This window comes from Drosophila subpulchrella, chromosome 3L, assembly GCF_014743375.2.
Source record: "Drosophila subpulchrella strain 33 F10 #4 breed RU33 chromosome 3L, RU_Dsub_v1.1 Primary Assembly, whole genome shotgun sequence".
Taxonomy (NCBI): Eukaryota; Metazoa; Arthropoda; class Insecta; order Diptera; family Drosophilidae; genus Drosophila; species Drosophila subpulchrella.
Genome location: NC_050612.1, coordinates 14,619,739 through 14,637,611, shown reverse-complemented (window position 1 = coordinate 14,637,611; position 17,873 = coordinate 14,619,739). Strand labels below are relative to the sequence as shown.

Sequence of the window (17,873 nt, the reverse complement as noted above, 5' to 3'; positions counted from 1 at the left end):
AAAAAAAGCTAGATTTCTGTAATTTTTTTCTGTACAAAAGAAACATTTTTTAAAGTTCTGTTTCTTGTTTCTTAATGTTTACAATTTCAACTTGCTCTGAAATAAAAAATAAATATAAGAACTAGTTTTTCAACGAAATGTGCGTATAAACTGCCAGACCTCTATTTCCAGTACAATGAGGTGGTTGCGATTCCTTGAAAACTCGTCCGAAATGAATAATGTAAAAATAAAAAATGTTAGGCGAGTACAATGTTACCTAAAATATACTATACTTTGAGAAATACTTCATAGCAGAGGAAAACGTAACAAAAATTGAAGGGGTATTTCAAACGAAAAGTAACGTCTGGAAGCCGAGCGTCAGTGTTGGTAAGTGCCCCACTTTTAACACACAAAAACTGCCGTAGAGTTGCTCCGCTGTGTTTTCATTTTTATTTTAATTTTATTCGGGCCAAAGTCATGTACAAAAATGCACTAAAAGGCGGTATACGCACGGCCAAGCAGGCTTGGAAGTTGAAGAACGGTGATTAGACAATGGTTTTAGTTAGTTTAAGTTGGCATAATAACTGGGAACAGCTGATCGGCGGTCGGGGGCGGCCCACTTACGGCTTACGGTGGCTTACGTTTAACGTTGCGTTCACGTTGTGGGCCACTCCACTCGAAGCGTGTTGTACGCATATTGCTCGTTTTATTTTATCCTCCGCCTTGTTAATTCCGGAATATATCCGGAATCGTGAATTAATAGTAAGACAGTATACTTGCAGAACTGGGCAAACTCAACTTGGACTTGGCCAAGGCGAATTCCGATTTCGAACAGCATTTGTGCGAAGGTTTGCTTTTCGTTTTCCCTCGAATCCCAGACCCCGCCCCCCCGGAAATCTTGTATAGCTAATCAAATAACAACGCTTATCAGTGTGCATTATATGCTATATATCCCAGTGCTAACCCGCTTTTACGCTCTTCCAGCTGCCAGATCTTTACAGAGTTGCTACATCCCCGCGAGAAACCCGCAGAAACTCCCTTTGTTGCTAATAAATAGAGCGAAACCAGGCGATAACAACAGCTCCACCTCCTTCAGTATCGTTGCTAACCACTATCGGACTACTCCAACTAACCCCCCGGAGAGGCCTAGAGGAAGAGCAGATAAGACCACCTCACTGAACCCATTTTTCCGAGCAGAAAGCGGCCACCTCAACGCCCTAATCTCCTCGAAGCAGTTTGTGAAGGTGCAGAAGCAGTTCTACAGGGACTACTCTTGTGTCTCGCTTGGAGCCCCTCTGAAGAGCAGTGACGCTCCTTTACTGGGAGATCTGTGCAGTCAATACCGTGCCATCCTAGCCCACACATCGGCGGACGTTCTATCTGGTCAGGATCGCCACCATCCAGGGTGCAACCATCAGCAGATTAGGCTAGCCCATCAGCAGACGCACTTACTCAGCAAGGAGGAGCAATCGGATCAGGAGCGCAAGATGGCCCAGAAGGCAAAGTTCGAGAGGCTGCCCACCAATGTGGTGCCGCGACACTACGAGCTGCTCCTGCAGCCCAATCTCCAGGAGTTCACCTTCAAGGGCAAGACCATAGTGCAAGTCAATGTGAGTACAGTCAAGATGCGGTAACGTGTACCAGTCCTAGCTTTATAGATATGTGTGTCAATCGGCAATCAGCTCAAGCAGTTTTATCTAACTGAATCAAAGAACTGATAGATAAGGTTTATTTCTGAACATATAAGAAGGAACAATAAATTCAATTGATTTCCTTTCTAAAACATTTATATCATGTTATCCCAAGCAGAAGTTATTCAACAAGTATTTAGTGACTTAAGTTAGGGAGTTACGACTGTATCCTCCATCTCTTTCCATTTCTCTCTACTCCACCCACTTTCACTTTTCCCGCATTGTTACTTTCTGCGCCCCATTGTGTGAACTTTTTCCTCTGACGTGTGCAAAAATATTTCGTATTGGACATTCTCCTTGTTAACATTTCTCTTTATGCTGCAATTTGCATGCAAGCAAACACTTGGAGTGATGAACAGCCATAGAGATATATATATAGATATGGGTACACCCACTGGGAAGAGCGATTTCTTTGTCGGCGCAGAAGGAATGAAATGACTGGCGGTTTCGATATGGAACTCGGGGGTACCGCGCAAAAAAATATATATTCGAGACAATCTCTTTTTGCAAACGCCGCTCATAACGGTGGATTTTGTTTACGTTTTGTTTGCGTCAACGACGAAAATGATTTACTACCCTTAGTCGCACTTTTGATACCCTAGAACTAGGATTGTATTATTATATAATGAATATTGTTATGAAAATTTGGAAAGAATCTTTAAATTATTACGATTATCGTAAGAAAACATAATATAAAGATAGAATTTGTTTGTAAACTTGTTTATAAATCTTAATACAATTCCTATTTCCAATTAATCATTTTATCAAGCACTGAAAGGTATGTGGGATAGAAATTACCGATCATTTTTCATACACAAACTAAATATTTTTTTTGCCTTCCAATCAATCATTTAATCATTTTATAGGAATTTGTTTGGGTTAGATATTAAAGAACCTATTGAATATTTACAAATCTTAGGATAACCGAAGCGAATCAAATATTTCCATCTTTTTAAAAAGCAATTAAGATATTTCATTATTTTAATTAAGTTTTAAAGACACACGTCTATTAAATTATTCATATTTTATAAAAGCCTTAACTTGTTTAATCATATTCGACAGCAAAAAAAAGTTGTTTACGCTGCAAGTTTATGCAAATGAATGGTTTTTAAGCCGGCGATTGCGCAAAGACTTGATTAATCTGATAAGAGGGGTGAAAGAATTGCATTATCATTTGATTAGATCATAAATAAGACTGCCAATCGGCTGGATCCTCCCCTAGGCAGGGTATAAATTTCGCCAAAAACCCGTTTTCGAGCGCTTTGATTGCCTGGTTCAAGCCGGAAACCCACAAAGCCAAGAAAGCCGCATTTCTACGACCTTGAAGTAACTGTTTGTGGATTCTGGCCATTCTTCTCATCGGCCTGGCTAACCTGGCTAGCTTGGCTAACTGTTTCTGCTTTCTGTTTTTTTTTTTTTGTGTTTTCGGTTTTCGATCCTAAGTTTCGGGTTGCTCACCTAACGGTTACTGACATTTTGACTGATTATCTTGCAGGTCAAGGAGCCCACCACACAGATAACCCTTAATGCCCTGGATATTGTGATTGATTCGGTGGAACTCAACTATGAGTGCAGCAAGCTAAAGCCGGATAAGATTGTCTACTCGGCAGAGAATGAGACGGCCACGTTGGAGTTCGCCCAGGAGATTCCGGCGGAAACGCAGGGCGTCCTGCACATGTCCTTCACGGGCGAGTTGAACGACAAGATGAAGGGCTTCTACAGGAGCAAGTACTTCGGACCCAACGGCGAGGAGCGCTATGCGGGAGTTACCCAGTTCGAGGCCACCGATGCCCGACGCTGCTTCCCCTGCTGGGACGAGCCGGCCATCAAGGCCACCTTCGACATCACCCTGGTGGTGCCCAAGGATCGGGTGGCCCTCTCCAATATGCCGGTCATCAAGGAGGACTCCCTGCCAGACGGTCTGCGGCGTGTGCGTTTCGACCGCACACCCATCATGTCCACCTACCTGGTGGCCGTCGTCGTAGGAGAATACGATTATGTGGAGGGCAAGTCCGACGATGGCGTCCTCGTCAGGGTCTTTACGCCCGTTGGCAAGCGCGAGCAGGGCACTTTCGCCCTAGAGGTGGCCACCAAGGTGCTGCCTTACTACAAGGACTACTTCAACATCGCCTATCCGCTGCCCAAGATGGATCTTATCGCCATCTCCGACTTTTCGGCCGGTGCCATGGAGAACTGGGGCCTGGTCACCTACCGCGAGACTTTCGTGCTAGTGGATCCCAAGAACACATCGCTGATGCGCAAGCAGTCGATTGCCCTGACTGTGGGTCACGAGATTGCCCATCAGTGGTTCGGTGAGTACTACATACTACATCCGGTAAAGGGGAATCGGAGGATTCGCCCTCATTCCCCATGGAACTTAAAATTCAGCAGCAGGTTTTTATCTTTAAAAAATTCTTCAAATAATTTCTGATTCACAGATTCAGGTTGTCTGACGCAAAAGCACCTGAAGCTCAATTTGGTATGCAGATTGCTTGGGAATTGATACTTCTTTTGGGTTTTAGTGTCAATGTCTTTGAGGTTTAAAATGAATGAACTCGGGTTGTTATTTAAATTGTTCTTTAAGGGTGTTCCCCTATCAGATTCAATAGGAGTAAAAATAATCTATAGTGGTTTTTCTTTTGGGCTCCCTTAATTACACATACATATTTTTCTAATAAAAGCCATATCTTTCAGGCAATTTGGTTACCATGGAGTGGTGGACCCATCTGTGGTTGAACGAGGGCTACGCCTCCTTTGTGGAGTTCCTGTGCGTGCACCACCTGTTCCCCGAATACGATATTTGGACGCAGTTCGTCACGGACATGTACACGCGAGCCCTGGAGCTGGACTCCCTTAAGAATTCGCATCCCATCGAAGTGCCCGTGGGTCATCCCTCCGAAATCGACGAGATCTTTGACGAGATCAGCTACAACAAGGGTGCCTCGGTGATTCGCATGCTGCACGATTACATCGGCGAGGATGACTTCCGCAAGGGCATGAACCTGTATCTCACTCGCCATCAGTATGGCAACACCTGCACCGAGGACCTGTGGGCTGCTCTGCAGGAGGCCAGCTCCAAGAATGTGGGCGATGTGATGACCTCGTGGACGCAGCACAAGGGCTTCCCGGTGGTCAGCGTGGAGTCGGAGCAGACGAGCAAGAACCAACGTCTCCTGCGCCTAAAGCAGTGCAAATTCACGGCGGATGGCTCGCAGGCAGATGAGAACTGCCTGTGGGTGGTGCCCATTTCGGTGTCCACGTCAAAGAATCCCACGGGAATTGCCAAGACCTTCCTGCTGGACAAGACCTCCATGGAGGTGACCCTCGAGGATGTCGACGAGGACGATTGGATCAAGATAAATCCGGGAACGGTGGGCTACTACCGCACCCGCTACTCGAAAGAGATGCTGGAGCAACTGATGCCCGCCGTGGAGAAGATGGAGCTGCCGCCTCTGGATCGTCTGGGACTGATCGATGATATGTTCGCCATGGTGCAGGCGGGACACGCCAGTACTGCTGAGGTCTTGGCTCTGGTGGATTCGTATAGGAACGAGACGAACTACACGGTGTGGACTGCGATCACTAACTCGCTCACCAATCTGCACATCCTTATCTCTCACACCGATCTTATGGAGGACTTCCATCGCTTCGGCAGGAATCTGTACGAGCCGGTGGCCCATCGCCTGGGCTGGGAGCCCCGTGACGGGGAAAATCACCTGGACACTTTGCTCAGGAGCTTGGTTCTCACTCGCCTCGTCTCGTTCCGCAGTGAAGATGCCATCGAGGAGGCGCAATTACGCTTCCGCGGTCATGTGAACGGTACGAATCCGCTGCCGGCGGATTTGCGCACCACTTGCTACAAGGCAGTCCTGCAGGATGGCGACGAGAAGATCTTCGAGGAGATGCTCGATCTGTACAGGGCCACCGATCTGCACGAGGAGCAGGACCGCATCTCGCGCGCCTTGGGCTGCTGCGGGGATGTGAAGCTGTTGCGTCGCGTCATTGACTTTGCCATGTCGGTAGGTAGTCCTTCATTCGGGGATTACTCTGTGGATTTATTTACTTTATGTTTTCTAGGGTGAAGTGAGGGCTCAGGACTCTGTCTTTGTCATTGTCGCCGTGGCCATCAATCCCAAGGGCCGAGACATGGCCTGGGACTTCTTCAAGGAGAACAACAAACAGCTCCTGGAACGCTACCAGGGCGGCTTCCTGCTCTCCCGACTGATCAAGTATCTCATCGAGAACTTCGCCTCCGAGGAGCGCGCCAAGGAAGTGGAGGAGTTCTTCCAGGTCAACCAGATCCCCGGCTGCGAGCGTACTGTGTCCCAGGGCGTGGAGACGATCCGCCTCAACGCCGCCTGGCTGCAGCGGGATCGCGAGCAGTTGGCCCTGTTCCTGAGGGACGATGAATAAACGTAATACCGCTCGCCAGCATACCAAAGCATTTAACAAGAATCACCAGCAGTGTAGCCACAGCAACAGCACCAGTAACCCGTAACCAGGTCATCGTACACCACAACTAATAACACCATAACACCACCACACGACCAAAGCCGTCACAAATGAAGTAAATGCAAGCGAACCCCCAGAAGAGGAGAGCCAAATAGGTTAGCTTTAGTCAAGGATCCACCTATAGCCACTGCTCTAAACGGGAGTGAGTACACATATATCTATTTGACTACACGCCCTAACACTCAAGGGCGGATTCGGACGCAGACCCCTAGCAGCATTTAAGACCCCAAAGCTTATCGAATGTGTATCGCCATTCAAATTTTCAATACCCTGGAAATTATGTACGTGTTGAGTTTATTACGATAAATAAATGCAATTTCTAGTAAGAATCAAGCAAGTGAGTTCCTAACGATTCTTTGGGATCTATCAAGCCCAACTGGTTACCAGAAAGCAGTCAAATTAGGCTTATATTCGATCCGATTTATTTATAGTCTTTATATTGTTTATGTACAATCTAAAAAGCGAATCACTTGTACTCTAAGCTCTGATCTTCAACTCGTCGGTGTTATTGTTGTTATTCTCGAACTTCTGGGCCCTGCGCTTCAGTTCCTGGGATTGTGCCCAGAAAGTGGACAGGCGCTGATCGCTGTTCGAGCAGAACTCGCGGAAGTCCTTCAGCATCTTAAGCTGAAAGAGCTCCCCGTCTGCGGAGTTGTTGATAGTCTGGGCCTTCCACTTCTTGTTGGGTATCATGTGATTCCAGGCCCACAGGAAACCCACTTTCTTGGGCACATTGGTGTTGTTCGTGTGACCATAGACGCAGCGCGTGACATTCGCCTCCTGCAGAATGGGGGATTCCACCTGGTAATTGTTCGTGGCGCAGCTGGAAGGGATTATGGATTAGAACACATTAAAGGTTATAACAGATTCCAAAAACTCACCGTATCAAAGCAAACATGTTGCCCGTGCAGTGCACATACTGATACTCCTTTGGTAGCTATAACAGATCAATTATATTGGAAAGTCCTTTAAAAACATATAAAAGAACCACTCACATCCTTGCCGACACTGTATTTCTTTTCCAAAACGCAGGGCAAAAATCCAAACTTGGCCAAGATGGCCTCCTGCAAGAACAACATGCGATCCGATCTGCTATCCTCGGGAAATTCTGCCAACATACGAAGTTTATAAGTAAGTTATATGAAAATGTAAGATGTAACCCAAAGTACCATCGAAAAGAGCAGCTCCATTGGACAGGAATGTAGTGCATAGCGGAATGAATATAGGTCCCCTCAGAGGATCTGACTTCTTGGTGAAAGGCTCTGCCATTGGATCTGCTGGCACTGATACCAGGAAATTAAACTGATTCGCCTTGCGCATCCAGCCGCCAATCTGTAATGGTCAACAATGTTATAAAAGAGATCATATATTTTAATGCCCTAACGATATTACTAACCAAATCAGCCACTATGGGACCCGATGAGGTGACCCACTCCACCACAATCTCAAAGGCGAATCTCGGCTGCAGCACTGTGTGATGCTTGACATGACCCCACTCCATTCGATCGCTCTTCTGGTTCACATCGATCTCCAGATGCGACTGGCGATAGACGCGCTCTGGAAATTGGGTTGCGTTATATTATAAGTTATATGGGTAGTTCAAAAATACGAACTGTTACTGCAGGTTTCTGTCCAGGATTGGGGGGCGGGACAGTCCCTCAGGAAATTGGGCACTGGGGTGGTCACCGGCTCATCGTGCCAGAGGAAGCTGCAGCCCTGGAACTCAATCTCCAGCCATTCGTTGACAAAGGCGCTGTAGTCACCCAAAGGTGCGGCGTAATCTAAATGAGAAGGCATCGTTAAATGTTACATTGGAGTACAGAAGAAATCATAAACCAAACCACCTTTGGCATTCTTGTCCTGCTGCACCACATAGTAGAAGACAAAACCAGGCACCACAGGCTTCTTCCAGTCACCAGAGGCATGGCAGATCATGCGCTCCCTAGAAGAAAGCAGAGGTAAGAACATTTCATTCTTCATATAACAAAGTAACCCACTTTCGCATGGCCTCCAGCAAATCCAGGGGATGATGTCGTCCATTGTTGAGGCGGGTCTTCAGCCACATCAGCGCATCGTAGGACACAAAAGTGCAGGAGGGCAGTGACTGGGTCTGGGAGAAGAAGCCCACTCCGTTCACTGGATGCTTCATGGCCTCAAAGATCTCGGCCAGCGTGGCATTCGGACTGAATTGGATGTCAACGTGGAAGCTGAAGGAAAGGTAATCGTAAACTTAAATGGAACTACCCATGAGCGAAGGACTTACCCGTCATCCTGGTCATCTCTGGCGGCGATTCCTGCAGCTGCCACTGCATCGGTGGCGGGAAATATACGAGGAATCCTTCCGTTTTCCAATTTGGGACGCACATTAATGCTGTCATGTGGAGTGGCAGACAAGATAAATGGATTAGATATGACATGATTGGGTAACCCATCTCATCAGAGGTTCCTTATCCATGGTGGGTCTGGTGTGTGTGTGTGTGTGTGTGTGTGTATCTGGGTTGGGAATACAGGATTCAGCAGGCCAATTGCGTGTGTGTTTGTTAGGGATTTCGGGTATGAGGTAGTGGAAGGGATTAGTCGAGTCGTGATAGATAAACGGAGCCAGGACGGATGGCATCCTGGCCCTCTGGGTGGCACAAACCTTTGCTGCGGTGAGTTTAATTGGTTATGATGCTTTTCAGTGATTCTAGGTGTGTCATGCTGCTGAAAGCCAAATACCAAATTAAATTATATAAAAATTACGTAACGAAACCAAAGGAAATGAAACAAACAACCGACAAAATCTGAGAGAACGGGATGCACAAAACGACAGGACTACGAGTACAATACAAAAAGGGTATAACCAAACAACAAGCCAGCAACAGTAAATATATACAATTAGCCTAGGCCCAGGAACCTGAAAGTCCTGGGAGCAAACCAGCTAGGAACAGTAGCCAACCAAACCCCCAGCGAATCGTGCAGCTTATACCAGGTACCGTAAGTAAAATACCTAAATGATAGAATACGTTTTTGAGACCACAAGTACGAATTTTTCAAAATAGTATACGTTTTTGTATAATAATTGTAATTTTTTAACATTTATAGCTACCAATTTTTAGTCAACTAATAAGTAGAACTGCAAATCATATCATATTTTAGTATTTTTTTAGTATTTTTAGGTATCAGATCCTGAAGAATTCGCGGAGTTCTTTGTACTATATAGGGATACTATCATCGATACTATGTTTTTACAATCAATGTTTGCAGCTTTATATATTATTAAAATTATTATTTTTGATATCACTAAACTAATTAATGAAATAAATATATAACTATTACGGTTCCTGGTTTATGCAAATGCTAGTACAGTGTTTTTATGTGCGAATTGTGTGTATGTTTGTGTACAAGAGAGATAAGGGGCCTTAAGATCTATTTTGTTTTTTTTTGGAGTCGATATAAAAACCTGGGTCGCTTTTCCGGCAGTCGATTACTGCCGACTCGCTCCCGGAACGGAGAGTTCGTGAGTCCCTGAGGAGTTGGATTCGGTTTCAGATTCGGAGCGGATTGGGGCAGGTCGAAAGTGGGTGTGGCGGGAAGACAGAGACATTTAAAAGAGATACAAAAAATATTAATACCGATCCTTAAGCAATCCGATCGAAGTAATTACAAAATATTGAATTCAAACGTGCGCAAATGAAAGTTAATTTTGAGTCGAAAATAAGCAAAAGTGCGCATTAAGATGAAACAAAAAAAAATTGCTTTAACGTTTAATTTGTTTAAATAATTTGAGTAGATAACCTGGTTAGGCTGAGGCCTGGATATAATGCTGGTACTGTGTCTCCGCTTGGTTATGTGGGCGATGGGGCTGTCCTGCAAAAGTGAGGCGAGATACTCGATACATCAGGGGAAAGGCAACGGGCACTAAAAGCGGGCTTTGTGATGCAGGGTTAATTAAGTCAACAGTTCTAGATTACGCTTCTTCTTTCTAACCTCCTTTTAAAGTTACCAAACAATAGATAACATTCGTTTTCTTAGGGAAATAAAGCATTATTTACAAAGTATGTTTAGTTTCCTAACTCATTTTGGGAAATATTAGAGGTTTTTTTTTTAGGCTTTATCAATAGTTATTAAAATTAATCAGAAACCTTTAGAGAATAATATTTTAATATGGCTTTTCAACAGTAAGTTGAAGATCATTAAAATAAATCTTTTTAAAAAAATATGTACAATAGTTTCTTGGGCATTTTAAAAGAGGATCTTTAAAATTGTAGGAATTATATAAAAAAAATTTAAATCTTTTTTTAATTTTCAGTAGTTTGTAGTTTTTCAAAGTGTTCAAAAACGAACTAGCTAGAAAGCCTGTTTGACCGATCAATCCTCGATTGATCCACCGTCGACATTGCTGGCAGGACGATTAGTCAATTAGGAGTCAGAACGCAATTACAGAATTAACGCAACGGATCACGAATGCACAGAAGCCAAGCCAAGGAATTCTTTTCTATCTTACTCTCGCCTTGCGCGCATATTGGCGCTTCAGCTTGCTGACCGCCTCGATAAGGCGGACAAAGTCCTCCACCTGTTCCCGGGTATTATCCGCAGTCACATCGGGGAATATGTCGCAGCGCTGGCAGCTGGCGATCTTGGTCACAATGTTCTCCCTGGGCAGCAGGTACATGCGATAGCGCCAGTACTTGAGGCTCTAAAAGAGAAATTCTTTAGAGGATTGCAAGTATAAATTGCATTATAGAATATACCTCCATTAGTGGGTAATCCACATCACCACGCGTGCAGATGTACAGATCCATGTGGTTCCAGTTAAAGTTCTCCAGCTTCTCCGTGGTGAAATTCACGCCGGAGATTTCGTAGGTCTCGTGCTGTGGGGCATGGAAGCGGTACCGGTAGTCCACATTTATGGGGGGATAAGGGTGTCTGAAGAAGGAAAATATCATTGATATTAGGAACGTCAAGAATTCGCGGAGAGGTTTAAAATAATATAATAATAATATAATCATAACCAATAATAAACTATCAAAATGACCTGCAAATCATATCATGTATTGACACTATCCTTAGTCGGTATAATGGATCTATAGAGTTATTACGTTCATCAGCTCTGTTAAAGTGTCAAATGCTTAAGGTTATTGCTGATATTACACAGTTAACTTATACTATAAATCTTATAAATATAATATAATTTGAATTCTAAATTTAGATTAGATTTAGATATAGATTAGGCTTACCTGGGTCTGTAGCCCGTGACCGTGATCACAGAACCGCTCAGAGAGATCTTGTGAAAGATGCGGCCAATGGAGAGCAGGTACTCCTTGTTAATCTCACACGGAGGCTTCACTGGCAGCACGGCCGATCCCGAGGAGCAACCGCCCGCCGACGGGGGCTTCTCATCGACCACAATCAGCTGGAAGCCCTGAGCCAGGCGCTGCGACACGATCTCCTTGCACACTTCCTCCGTGGACAGGGGCTTCCGGTAGACAGCTCTACTCTGGGCATAATCATGATTCACATCATCGGGCAGCAGGGTATAATCCGAGATCACATAGTCGTTATTCAGAGAACGTTTGTCCGGGAAGTAGTCCGTGGTGATGGGCAGACAGGCGGGGATCGTGAGCGACTTCCAGTCGACGCCTGCAAACGGATCCAGGCGGGGATTAGCAGGTTTCTCACGGGGATCGGGTCAGGGATCAGAGCAGAGAGAAAGCCAACGCCGGTACAGGTGTGTAAATCAAAATCGCTCAAGCTAGAAGGACTACGAAAATCATAACCAAAGTGGGAGGAGGTCTCCAGTCCGGGAACGAGAGCTGTCACCAACGGATGGGTTAGCGTGTGTGGAGGTTGTGCGTACGAAATACAGGTGGCAGGTGGCAGGTGGGCGTGGCAAGCATGCTAACGCTACAAAACTACACAACGACAACATGCTGAACATGCTCTGGTGGTCAACATGCTCCCATCTCCGTGGGGATTACCAACTAAGAGGGTTCCAATCACCTCCCTATGGGCGTGTCTGTGGGTTTCTGGGCTGTGCAGTTTTGGGTGGCTTCTACAAACTACGGAATAAGCTATAATTATAATGGATGAGTAACTACATGCAGGGGTTTCTTTTTTTTCTTGTGCATTGGCCGAGGTATCGGGGATTCAAAGCGGGGTGAGTGCAAAGCAAAGATAATCTACAGACTTGGATGAAGGGTCACCCATAAGCAAATATGATCCTACTTTCATGGTGAATATTTTTTTAGTTCAAAGTTATCCCAAGATATAAAATCATGATAAATTAATAAATATACAGTTTATGAGTGAGGGAAACCCTTGGGTATTTCTATTCTAGAAAACTTCATATAAAACCCTGTTGATAGTAAAATATTCCTAGTACTTTTAATATTTATAAAGTTATTAGATATATCAACATCTTAAAAGTAAGTATACACTTTATAAGATTTTGAAATACTGAAGCTTTATTTTAGTTTACTTTTCTAGTATTTTTGTCTCTATTTTAAAACTCTCAACTACTGGGTTTAATAAAAAAAACCTGTATAGTACTCTAAAAACCCTATATATACATAAGCAAAGCAGCAACTGAATAAAGGGAAGCCTCTACTTTAGCTCCCTGGACTATATCTACAATAACGCCAAACTTCAGATCCATAGATCATTAGAAACCAAGTGTATCTAATCGTGTTTCGTGTGTGGTTGCAGGTGAGTTTTTGTGTGCTTGTGTTTTGGATGCATCGCTAATGCTTTGTACAGAGTTCAAAAGTGGTGAATTTGTTTTTGTCCAAACCTATGATGATCTTTCCTCTTCCGCCGCCCGCCTCCGCCTCCGGCTCGGGGGGCGGGTCTACAGCCCTTAGGGCCTCCAGGCCGCCCAGATGATGATGCTCGCCCTCGACGATCGGCCTCAGATGCTTGACTAAACGACCAATGGATGGAGGATTCGATGGGTTACGTATATGATGGGTTGCAAATTTCGATTCGTTGGTTAGATCCGATTGGTGGGTTGTTTCATTTGTGTAGGGCAATAATGTGAATCATACGTAAAATTAGATTAGACTTAGTATTCGTTTCTATATCGGCAAGGGTTTTAGTGATTAGGATGAGCTACTGGATTAATCCCCGGGGTTGCGGTTAGTGGGCGGTGACCTTTTTCTGCACCCGAAGCTCTGGCGGATTTCCACCAGAAAGGCGACTCCGCTGCCCACCAGTCCGCACAGAAACAGACTGAAGGCGGGCGCCAGCAGATTGAGGGCCAGCGGTCGGAGCTGCAGCTTCTCCTCCAGCTCCGCCAGAGTGGAAAAGTCCTTCAGGTAGCCCATGTGACGGGCCTTGCGGTAGCATGTCTCCAGCCAAAGATCCTGCAGTCCGCCCTGCTGGACGTGCATCAGGAAGCGATGGAGGGCATCCTTGACATGTGAGTCCACCCGGAGCTGATACTGATATGGATAGGAGCCATGGCAGATCTTGGAGAAGTAGAAGCGTTTCTTTCGCAGGAATCGCTGCTGCAGATTAAAGAAACGCCAACGGATATTGCTGATGGGGTAGATGTACTCCGGGGCCATGGCGATTCTCTTTTGGTTAAAGTCCTCGGGATCTGTGAAGCTGAACTTGGTGGCAAACTGCTCCGCATGCCCCAGGGAGCCCACAATGGGCTCCACATCCGAGGGCAACACCAGGATGCTGTAAGGCAGCCCGAACAGCTGATCCAGGCTGCTGGCCGGACTCCGGGTGAGGGTTACGGTCAGAAAGGAGGACAGTTTGGTACTGTACGACTGGACAAGAATAAAGATCCCGACGAGAATGAGAAAGGTGCATGTGTTTCTGCCCATTTTGCATTTCCTACATCTGGCTGTGCCAGCTCCTGGCACTCCCAGTATGGCCCAGAGACCACAATCCGGCATCAGGCGACGCACAAAGACGAACTGCACCAGGAGCAGCGTGACGAGCAGACACAGCCAGAGGGGGAGACTGAATGGCAGGAACACATACAGGCTCCTCGAAATCTCATTGTCCAGGGGGATCATAAAGCAGCGCGGAGCCACCTGCGATGGATAAGAGTAGTCGACTTCGGTGTTCGGATGCAGGGTATCGTACAAGTGTGGACTCAGCTCCACCTCGTCACGCACAATCAATTCCGTTAGAGCGGTCATGTTCATCACTAAGGAACCATTCACCTTAAAGGGAAACAAATCCATGGTCACATTCAGGTGCTTCATCAGCTGGTTAATCAAAATCCCGCCCAAGCCCTCCAGTTCCCAGACCTTAGTCCGCAGGTTCTGGTACCAAAAGGTATTCGGCACATCATGCTGTACGGGCATGCGTATCCTGTATCCCAAGAAGTTCCTTCGATTGGGATACGGAAAGAGGTGATGCGGATCGTAGGAGGATATTTTCCGCATGCGTATCACTCGGACAGTGGGATAGGGATCCATTTGGTAGAACTTTTTAGCGCCCACCACCACCAAAGAGGATCGGAACTGCAGTTTCCATAGGAGGTTAAAAAAGTATTCCAGCTCCACCTTGGACTCCTGCCTTTTGAGCAGGAACATCGTCTTGGAGTAGCGCCTTCCCCTGGCCCTGAGCGCCTGCATCTGAACCACTGGATCCCTGGAGTCCCTGGCGAACACCAAGTACAGCGTCTCCTCATCCTGGAGCTGACTGAAGCGCACCTGCGTGGAATTGCTATCGGTGGCCGTCATCTGTGGCACCAAATAAAAGTGATTGCTGCTGTTGCCCATCAGCCCGCGATGCAGGTCATCCAGATAGCTGGCATCAACCGATTCCAGGCTATGCACTACGGTGATGGCATGCAGGCGATGCAAGCGACCAATCCTGTCCAGAAACTGAGCCAGGTCAGAGGGTCGCACAAAGCTTGCCTTGGCTCCGATTTGGTAGCCCAATAGGATTATCAGCAACTGGAGGAACATTTCCGCGGGAGAAACGAAGCCAAACTGGCTGGGACTTGCTTTTGCACTGCATACTTAAAGGGCATCTCAACTGGTGCCCGCGATACGATCTCTAAAACAATAACCCACAACTGTTTGAGCAACACTTACCCGTGGTAATTGCTGGCGTCCATTCCTGCTCACCGGTGGCTCCCCAGAGGTAGGACTTCGCCTGGGTGGCCGTTAGGTTGGGCACATTGGCGGGCTGGGCGTTCATCAGCGAGTTCTGACGCCTCTTGAAAACTGAGGGTACAAAAATTATACGAGCTCTAAGATTAGTTGGTAATGCAACTCACAGTCCATCTTCTCATCACCCATCACAAAGCTCTGCGAGGAGGCTGACTTGCTCAGCAGCGAATGGCTGGACACTCGGTCGTACTGCTCTGCACTCTCGCATCCGTAATCGTCCTGCTCGTTGTTGTTGTTGCACCCAGACTGGCTGTTGTTCTGGATCTGCTGCAAGGGTTTCTGCTGACCTGCTTGTGGAGCTTTCGCCGGCACCGCTTGGTAGTGATGCTGCTGTATAAGCACACCGGTTGGACCCTTTGGAAAGATGTGCGTCCATCGACGACGATTGGAGGTCAGTTTGATGGTCACTTGCGAGGGATCAAAGGGATTGATCAGGGCACGGCCGGGACGCACTATGGGAGCAATGCTGACGATCGTCCGCCGGGAGTTTTTCTCTGAAGCCAGTGACTCTGAGAGATTCGTGGTATCCGGCTGCTATAATCAGAAGGGGAAAATTTAAGAAGATCAAGGATAGGGAGTTTTGTGCCTCACCAATGCCGCCAGCATTGCTGAGGTGCCGTGGTGAATGTCTGGGTCGGACATCTTGCGCCGCATGGCCGGGATCTGAGTGGGCGTGAGGTTCTCCCAGTCGTTGTTCCTATAAGCATAGGTCTCCAGACTGGGCACCGAAGTCTTCTTGGCACGCACCACGCGCTGCAAGGAGCTAGGACAGGAGAACATACATTTTATAAGGCATAACGGTTATATTTATAAAGCCCAATCCTACCAAGTACTTTGAGCGGGCAGCGGCTGGAAGATCTGCTCGTCATAAGCATCGTAGTCGAAGAGCGAGTTGTGCTTGTACTCCGACTGATTGCAGCTAAGGAAGTGACGCTCGTTCTCCTCGCCCTCGCCGTCGCCCACACCATCGTGGAGCGTTAGCTGTGAGCCAAAGAGAGGCAGTTTGATTCTGGGTATAAAACTGGAATAAGCAATCTTCTTATTGGTAGAGTAAAAGCTCAGGTTAATCCAGTGCGGCAGGGAGTAGTCATCAGCGGAGGTCAAAGTAGTGTCCTTGTTGTGGAATTTAAGCAATGGAACCGCATGCAGGGGCTGCTCTCCCACGCAGACCAGATCGCTGCCCACTCCATTGTCGATAATGCGCTGCTTGGTGATGTTGGTAAGCTCCCGATCCACGGAAAAGACCCCCACTCCCGGGGTGATGACCACAGAAAGCTGCCCGGTGCGGTCGAAGGTTCTATCCAGGTAGTGTTTCTCAAAGGTGTTCAGTGAGATGTTCAGCACCTCTAAAAAGTTGCCCTGCGTGGCAGAGGAATTCGTGGCCGGAGGGATCTTCATATTCTCCCTTTCATGGTAGCGCAACACTGTGGCCTGGTAGGAAGTGAACAGCTTGCGCAGCTGTCCCAGCACAGTGCACCAGTCGTCACATCTTTCGTTTTGGATGGCCACGCGGTAGAAATCCTCATAGAAGCGACCCTTGTAGTCTTGCTGCAGGCAGTCGCGCATGTGTTCGGGGAACTCATCCAGACATTTAGCCGCGTAGAAGGTGCGGGAGAAGAGCACTACGGTCACCTCGTGGTTGCAGCTCAGCTTGCGCCACTTCTGGAAAAGCTCAGTCAGAAAGCCATTCACAGCCTTCTCAAAGTACAGGTCTCCGTGAATGTCAAAGTCCCACATCTCGGAGGACATCTGCAGGAAAAGATAGACCATGGAGGTGCTACTGCGAAAGACGATCTTGGTGTCCTCCGTGATGACGCCGCTGGCCACGCGCTCGCCCTGCGACCACATCTCGTACACCTGGCACCGGATCTGCATGTCGTTGTAGTCTATCTTCTTGTTTACATACACACAGGTGTCAGTCTGCGGGATGAGATATACTTTTAGAGTAGATCCTGACCAGAAAGAAGGCGATTACCTTACCAAATAGGTCTTTAGGCGCCACATTTCCGAACGTCCCATGTACTGGTCCTTGAAGGTGATCTCTATGGAGTCCAGGGCCACATCCGCCGGGTTGACTATCCTCATCACCACATTGGAGTACTGACGCATCTTAAAGGCATTGGCGATGCCCGATTCGATGCTGATCACATCCCGGCCACAGCTGCCGTTGAACTCGGTGATCTGGAGCAGCAGGTGGGTGCCATTCTCCTCGTCGGGGGCATAGATCTCGACGACATCGCCCACATTGGCGTTGGGATGGTCCTTCAGATTCATCACCAGGTCCGCATCTGTGTGGAAATGTCCATGTAACACAATGTTTGCACAACGTCCACACTGCCTTACCGTAGGATTTATTGCATCCACGCGTGTGCGTGTTCAGCTTGTACAGCTTCATGTTGACTTTGTTGCAAAGCCAACGGACAATTATTTATTTAATTCCGAAAACAATTTGCCCATTTCGCATGCTAAAAAAATAAGAATTCTATTTTTTCGCCTTTTGTTTTGATTCCTTATCTGCATAGTGATGGCACTTCGTGCCGTTTTTGGTATATTTTCGGTATTTAACCTCTAA

General features: G+C 46.8%; 3 protein-coding genes across 12 annotated transcripts; 1 reads left to right on the top strand and 2 right to left on the bottom strand.

Annotated features, from left to right (window-relative positions):
* Positions 1-386: 386 nt before the first annotated feature.
* On the top strand, positions 387-6,511 carry LOC119553501 (puromycin-sensitive aminopeptidase). 2 transcript variants are annotated; one of them, XM_037863921.1, is made up of 6 exons: positions 442-520; positions 762-827; positions 964-1,589; positions 3,166-3,982; positions 4,365-5,689; positions 5,748-6,511. In XM_037863921.1, the coding sequence occupies exons 1-6, from the start codon at positions 457-459 to the stop codon at positions 6,081-6,083; spliced, it is 3,234 nt and encodes a 1,077-aa protein (XP_037719849.1). In that variant the 5' UTR covers positions 442-456; the 3' UTR covers positions 6,084-6,511. The 2 variants fall into 2 exon arrangements, with proteins under 2 accessions (XP_037719848.1, XP_037719849.1); XM_037863920.1 differs by lacking the exon at positions 762-827 and having other exon boundaries at positions 387-520.
* A 70-nt stretch (positions 6,512-6,581) lies between these two features.
* LOC119553500 (GATOR complex protein Iml1) lies at positions 6,582-17,816 on the bottom strand. 9 transcript variants are annotated; one of them, XM_037863911.1, is made up of 21 exons: positions 17,645-17,810; positions 17,282-17,589; positions 16,128-17,221; positions 15,893-16,064; positions 15,409-15,835; positions 15,224-15,355; positions 12,955-13,083; positions 11,402-11,804; positions 10,916-11,090; positions 10,669-10,860; positions 9,960-10,031; positions 9,625-9,689; positions 8,446-8,553; positions 8,180-8,389; positions 8,027-8,124; positions 7,796-7,963; positions 7,579-7,739; positions 7,352-7,514; positions 7,178-7,290; positions 7,064-7,119; positions 6,582-7,005 (listed from the first exon to the last, which is right to left on the bottom strand). In XM_037863911.1, the coding sequence occupies exons 1-21, from the start codon at positions 17,694-17,696 to the stop codon at positions 6,660-6,662; spliced, it is 4,644 nt and encodes a 1,547-aa protein (XP_037719839.1). In that variant the 5' UTR covers positions 17,697-17,810; the 3' UTR covers positions 6,582-6,659. The 9 variants fall into 9 exon arrangements, 8 of the variants coding, with proteins under 8 accessions (XP_037719839.1, XP_037719840.1, XP_037719842.1 ...); XM_037863912.1 differs by lacking the exons at positions 9,625-9,689; positions 9,960-10,031 and adding an exon at positions 8,824-8,885 and having other exon boundaries at positions 17,645-17,811; XM_037863914.1 differs by lacking the exons at positions 9,625-9,689; positions 9,960-10,031 and adding an exon at positions 8,824-8,882 and having other exon boundaries at positions 17,645-17,811.
* On the bottom strand, positions 13,083-15,200 carry LOC119553504. The gene has a single exon (XM_037863923.1). It carries the CDS (start codon positions 15,092-15,094, stop codon positions 13,280-13,282), a length of 1,815 nt encoding a protein of 604 aa, XP_037719851.1. The 5' UTR covers positions 15,095-15,200; the 3' UTR covers positions 13,083-13,279.
* Positions 17,817-17,873: the final 57 nt, after the last annotated feature.

What these genes read in the sequence shown, in the direction of transcription:
- LOC119553500 (XM_037863911.1), bottom strand. Translation starts at nt 17,696, where the DNA reads ATGAAGCTGTACAAGCTGAACACGCACACGCGTGGATGCAATAAATCC. An exon ending in CTGCCCGCTCAAAGTACTTG is followed by an intron (nt 16,065 to 16,127) that starts GTAGGATTGGGC and finishes CTCCTGTCCTAG; the next exon opens with CTCCTTGCAGCGCGTGGTGC. An exon ending in CTGCCGGAAAAGCGACCCAG is followed by an intron (nt 8,554 to 9,624) that starts GTTTTTATATCG and finishes TCCACATGACAG; the next exon opens with CATTAATGTGCGTCCCAAAT.
- LOC119553501 (XM_037863921.1), top strand. Translation starts at nt 457, where the DNA reads ATGTACAAAAATGCACTAAAAGGCGGTATACGCACGGCCAAGCAGGCT. An exon ending in GGCTTGGAAGTTGAAGAACG is followed by an intron (nt 521 to 761) that starts GTGATTAGACAA and finishes GTATACTTGCAG; the next exon opens with AACTGGGCAAACTCAACTTG. An exon ending in AGACCATAGTGCAAGTCAAT is followed by an intron (nt 1,590 to 3,165) that starts GTGAGTACAGTC and finishes ATTATCTTGCAG; the next exon opens with GTCAAGGAGCCCACCACACA.
- LOC119553504 (XM_037863923.1), bottom strand. Translation starts at nt 15,094, where the DNA reads ATGTTCCTCCAGTTGCTGATAATCCTATTGGGCTACCAAATCGGAGCC.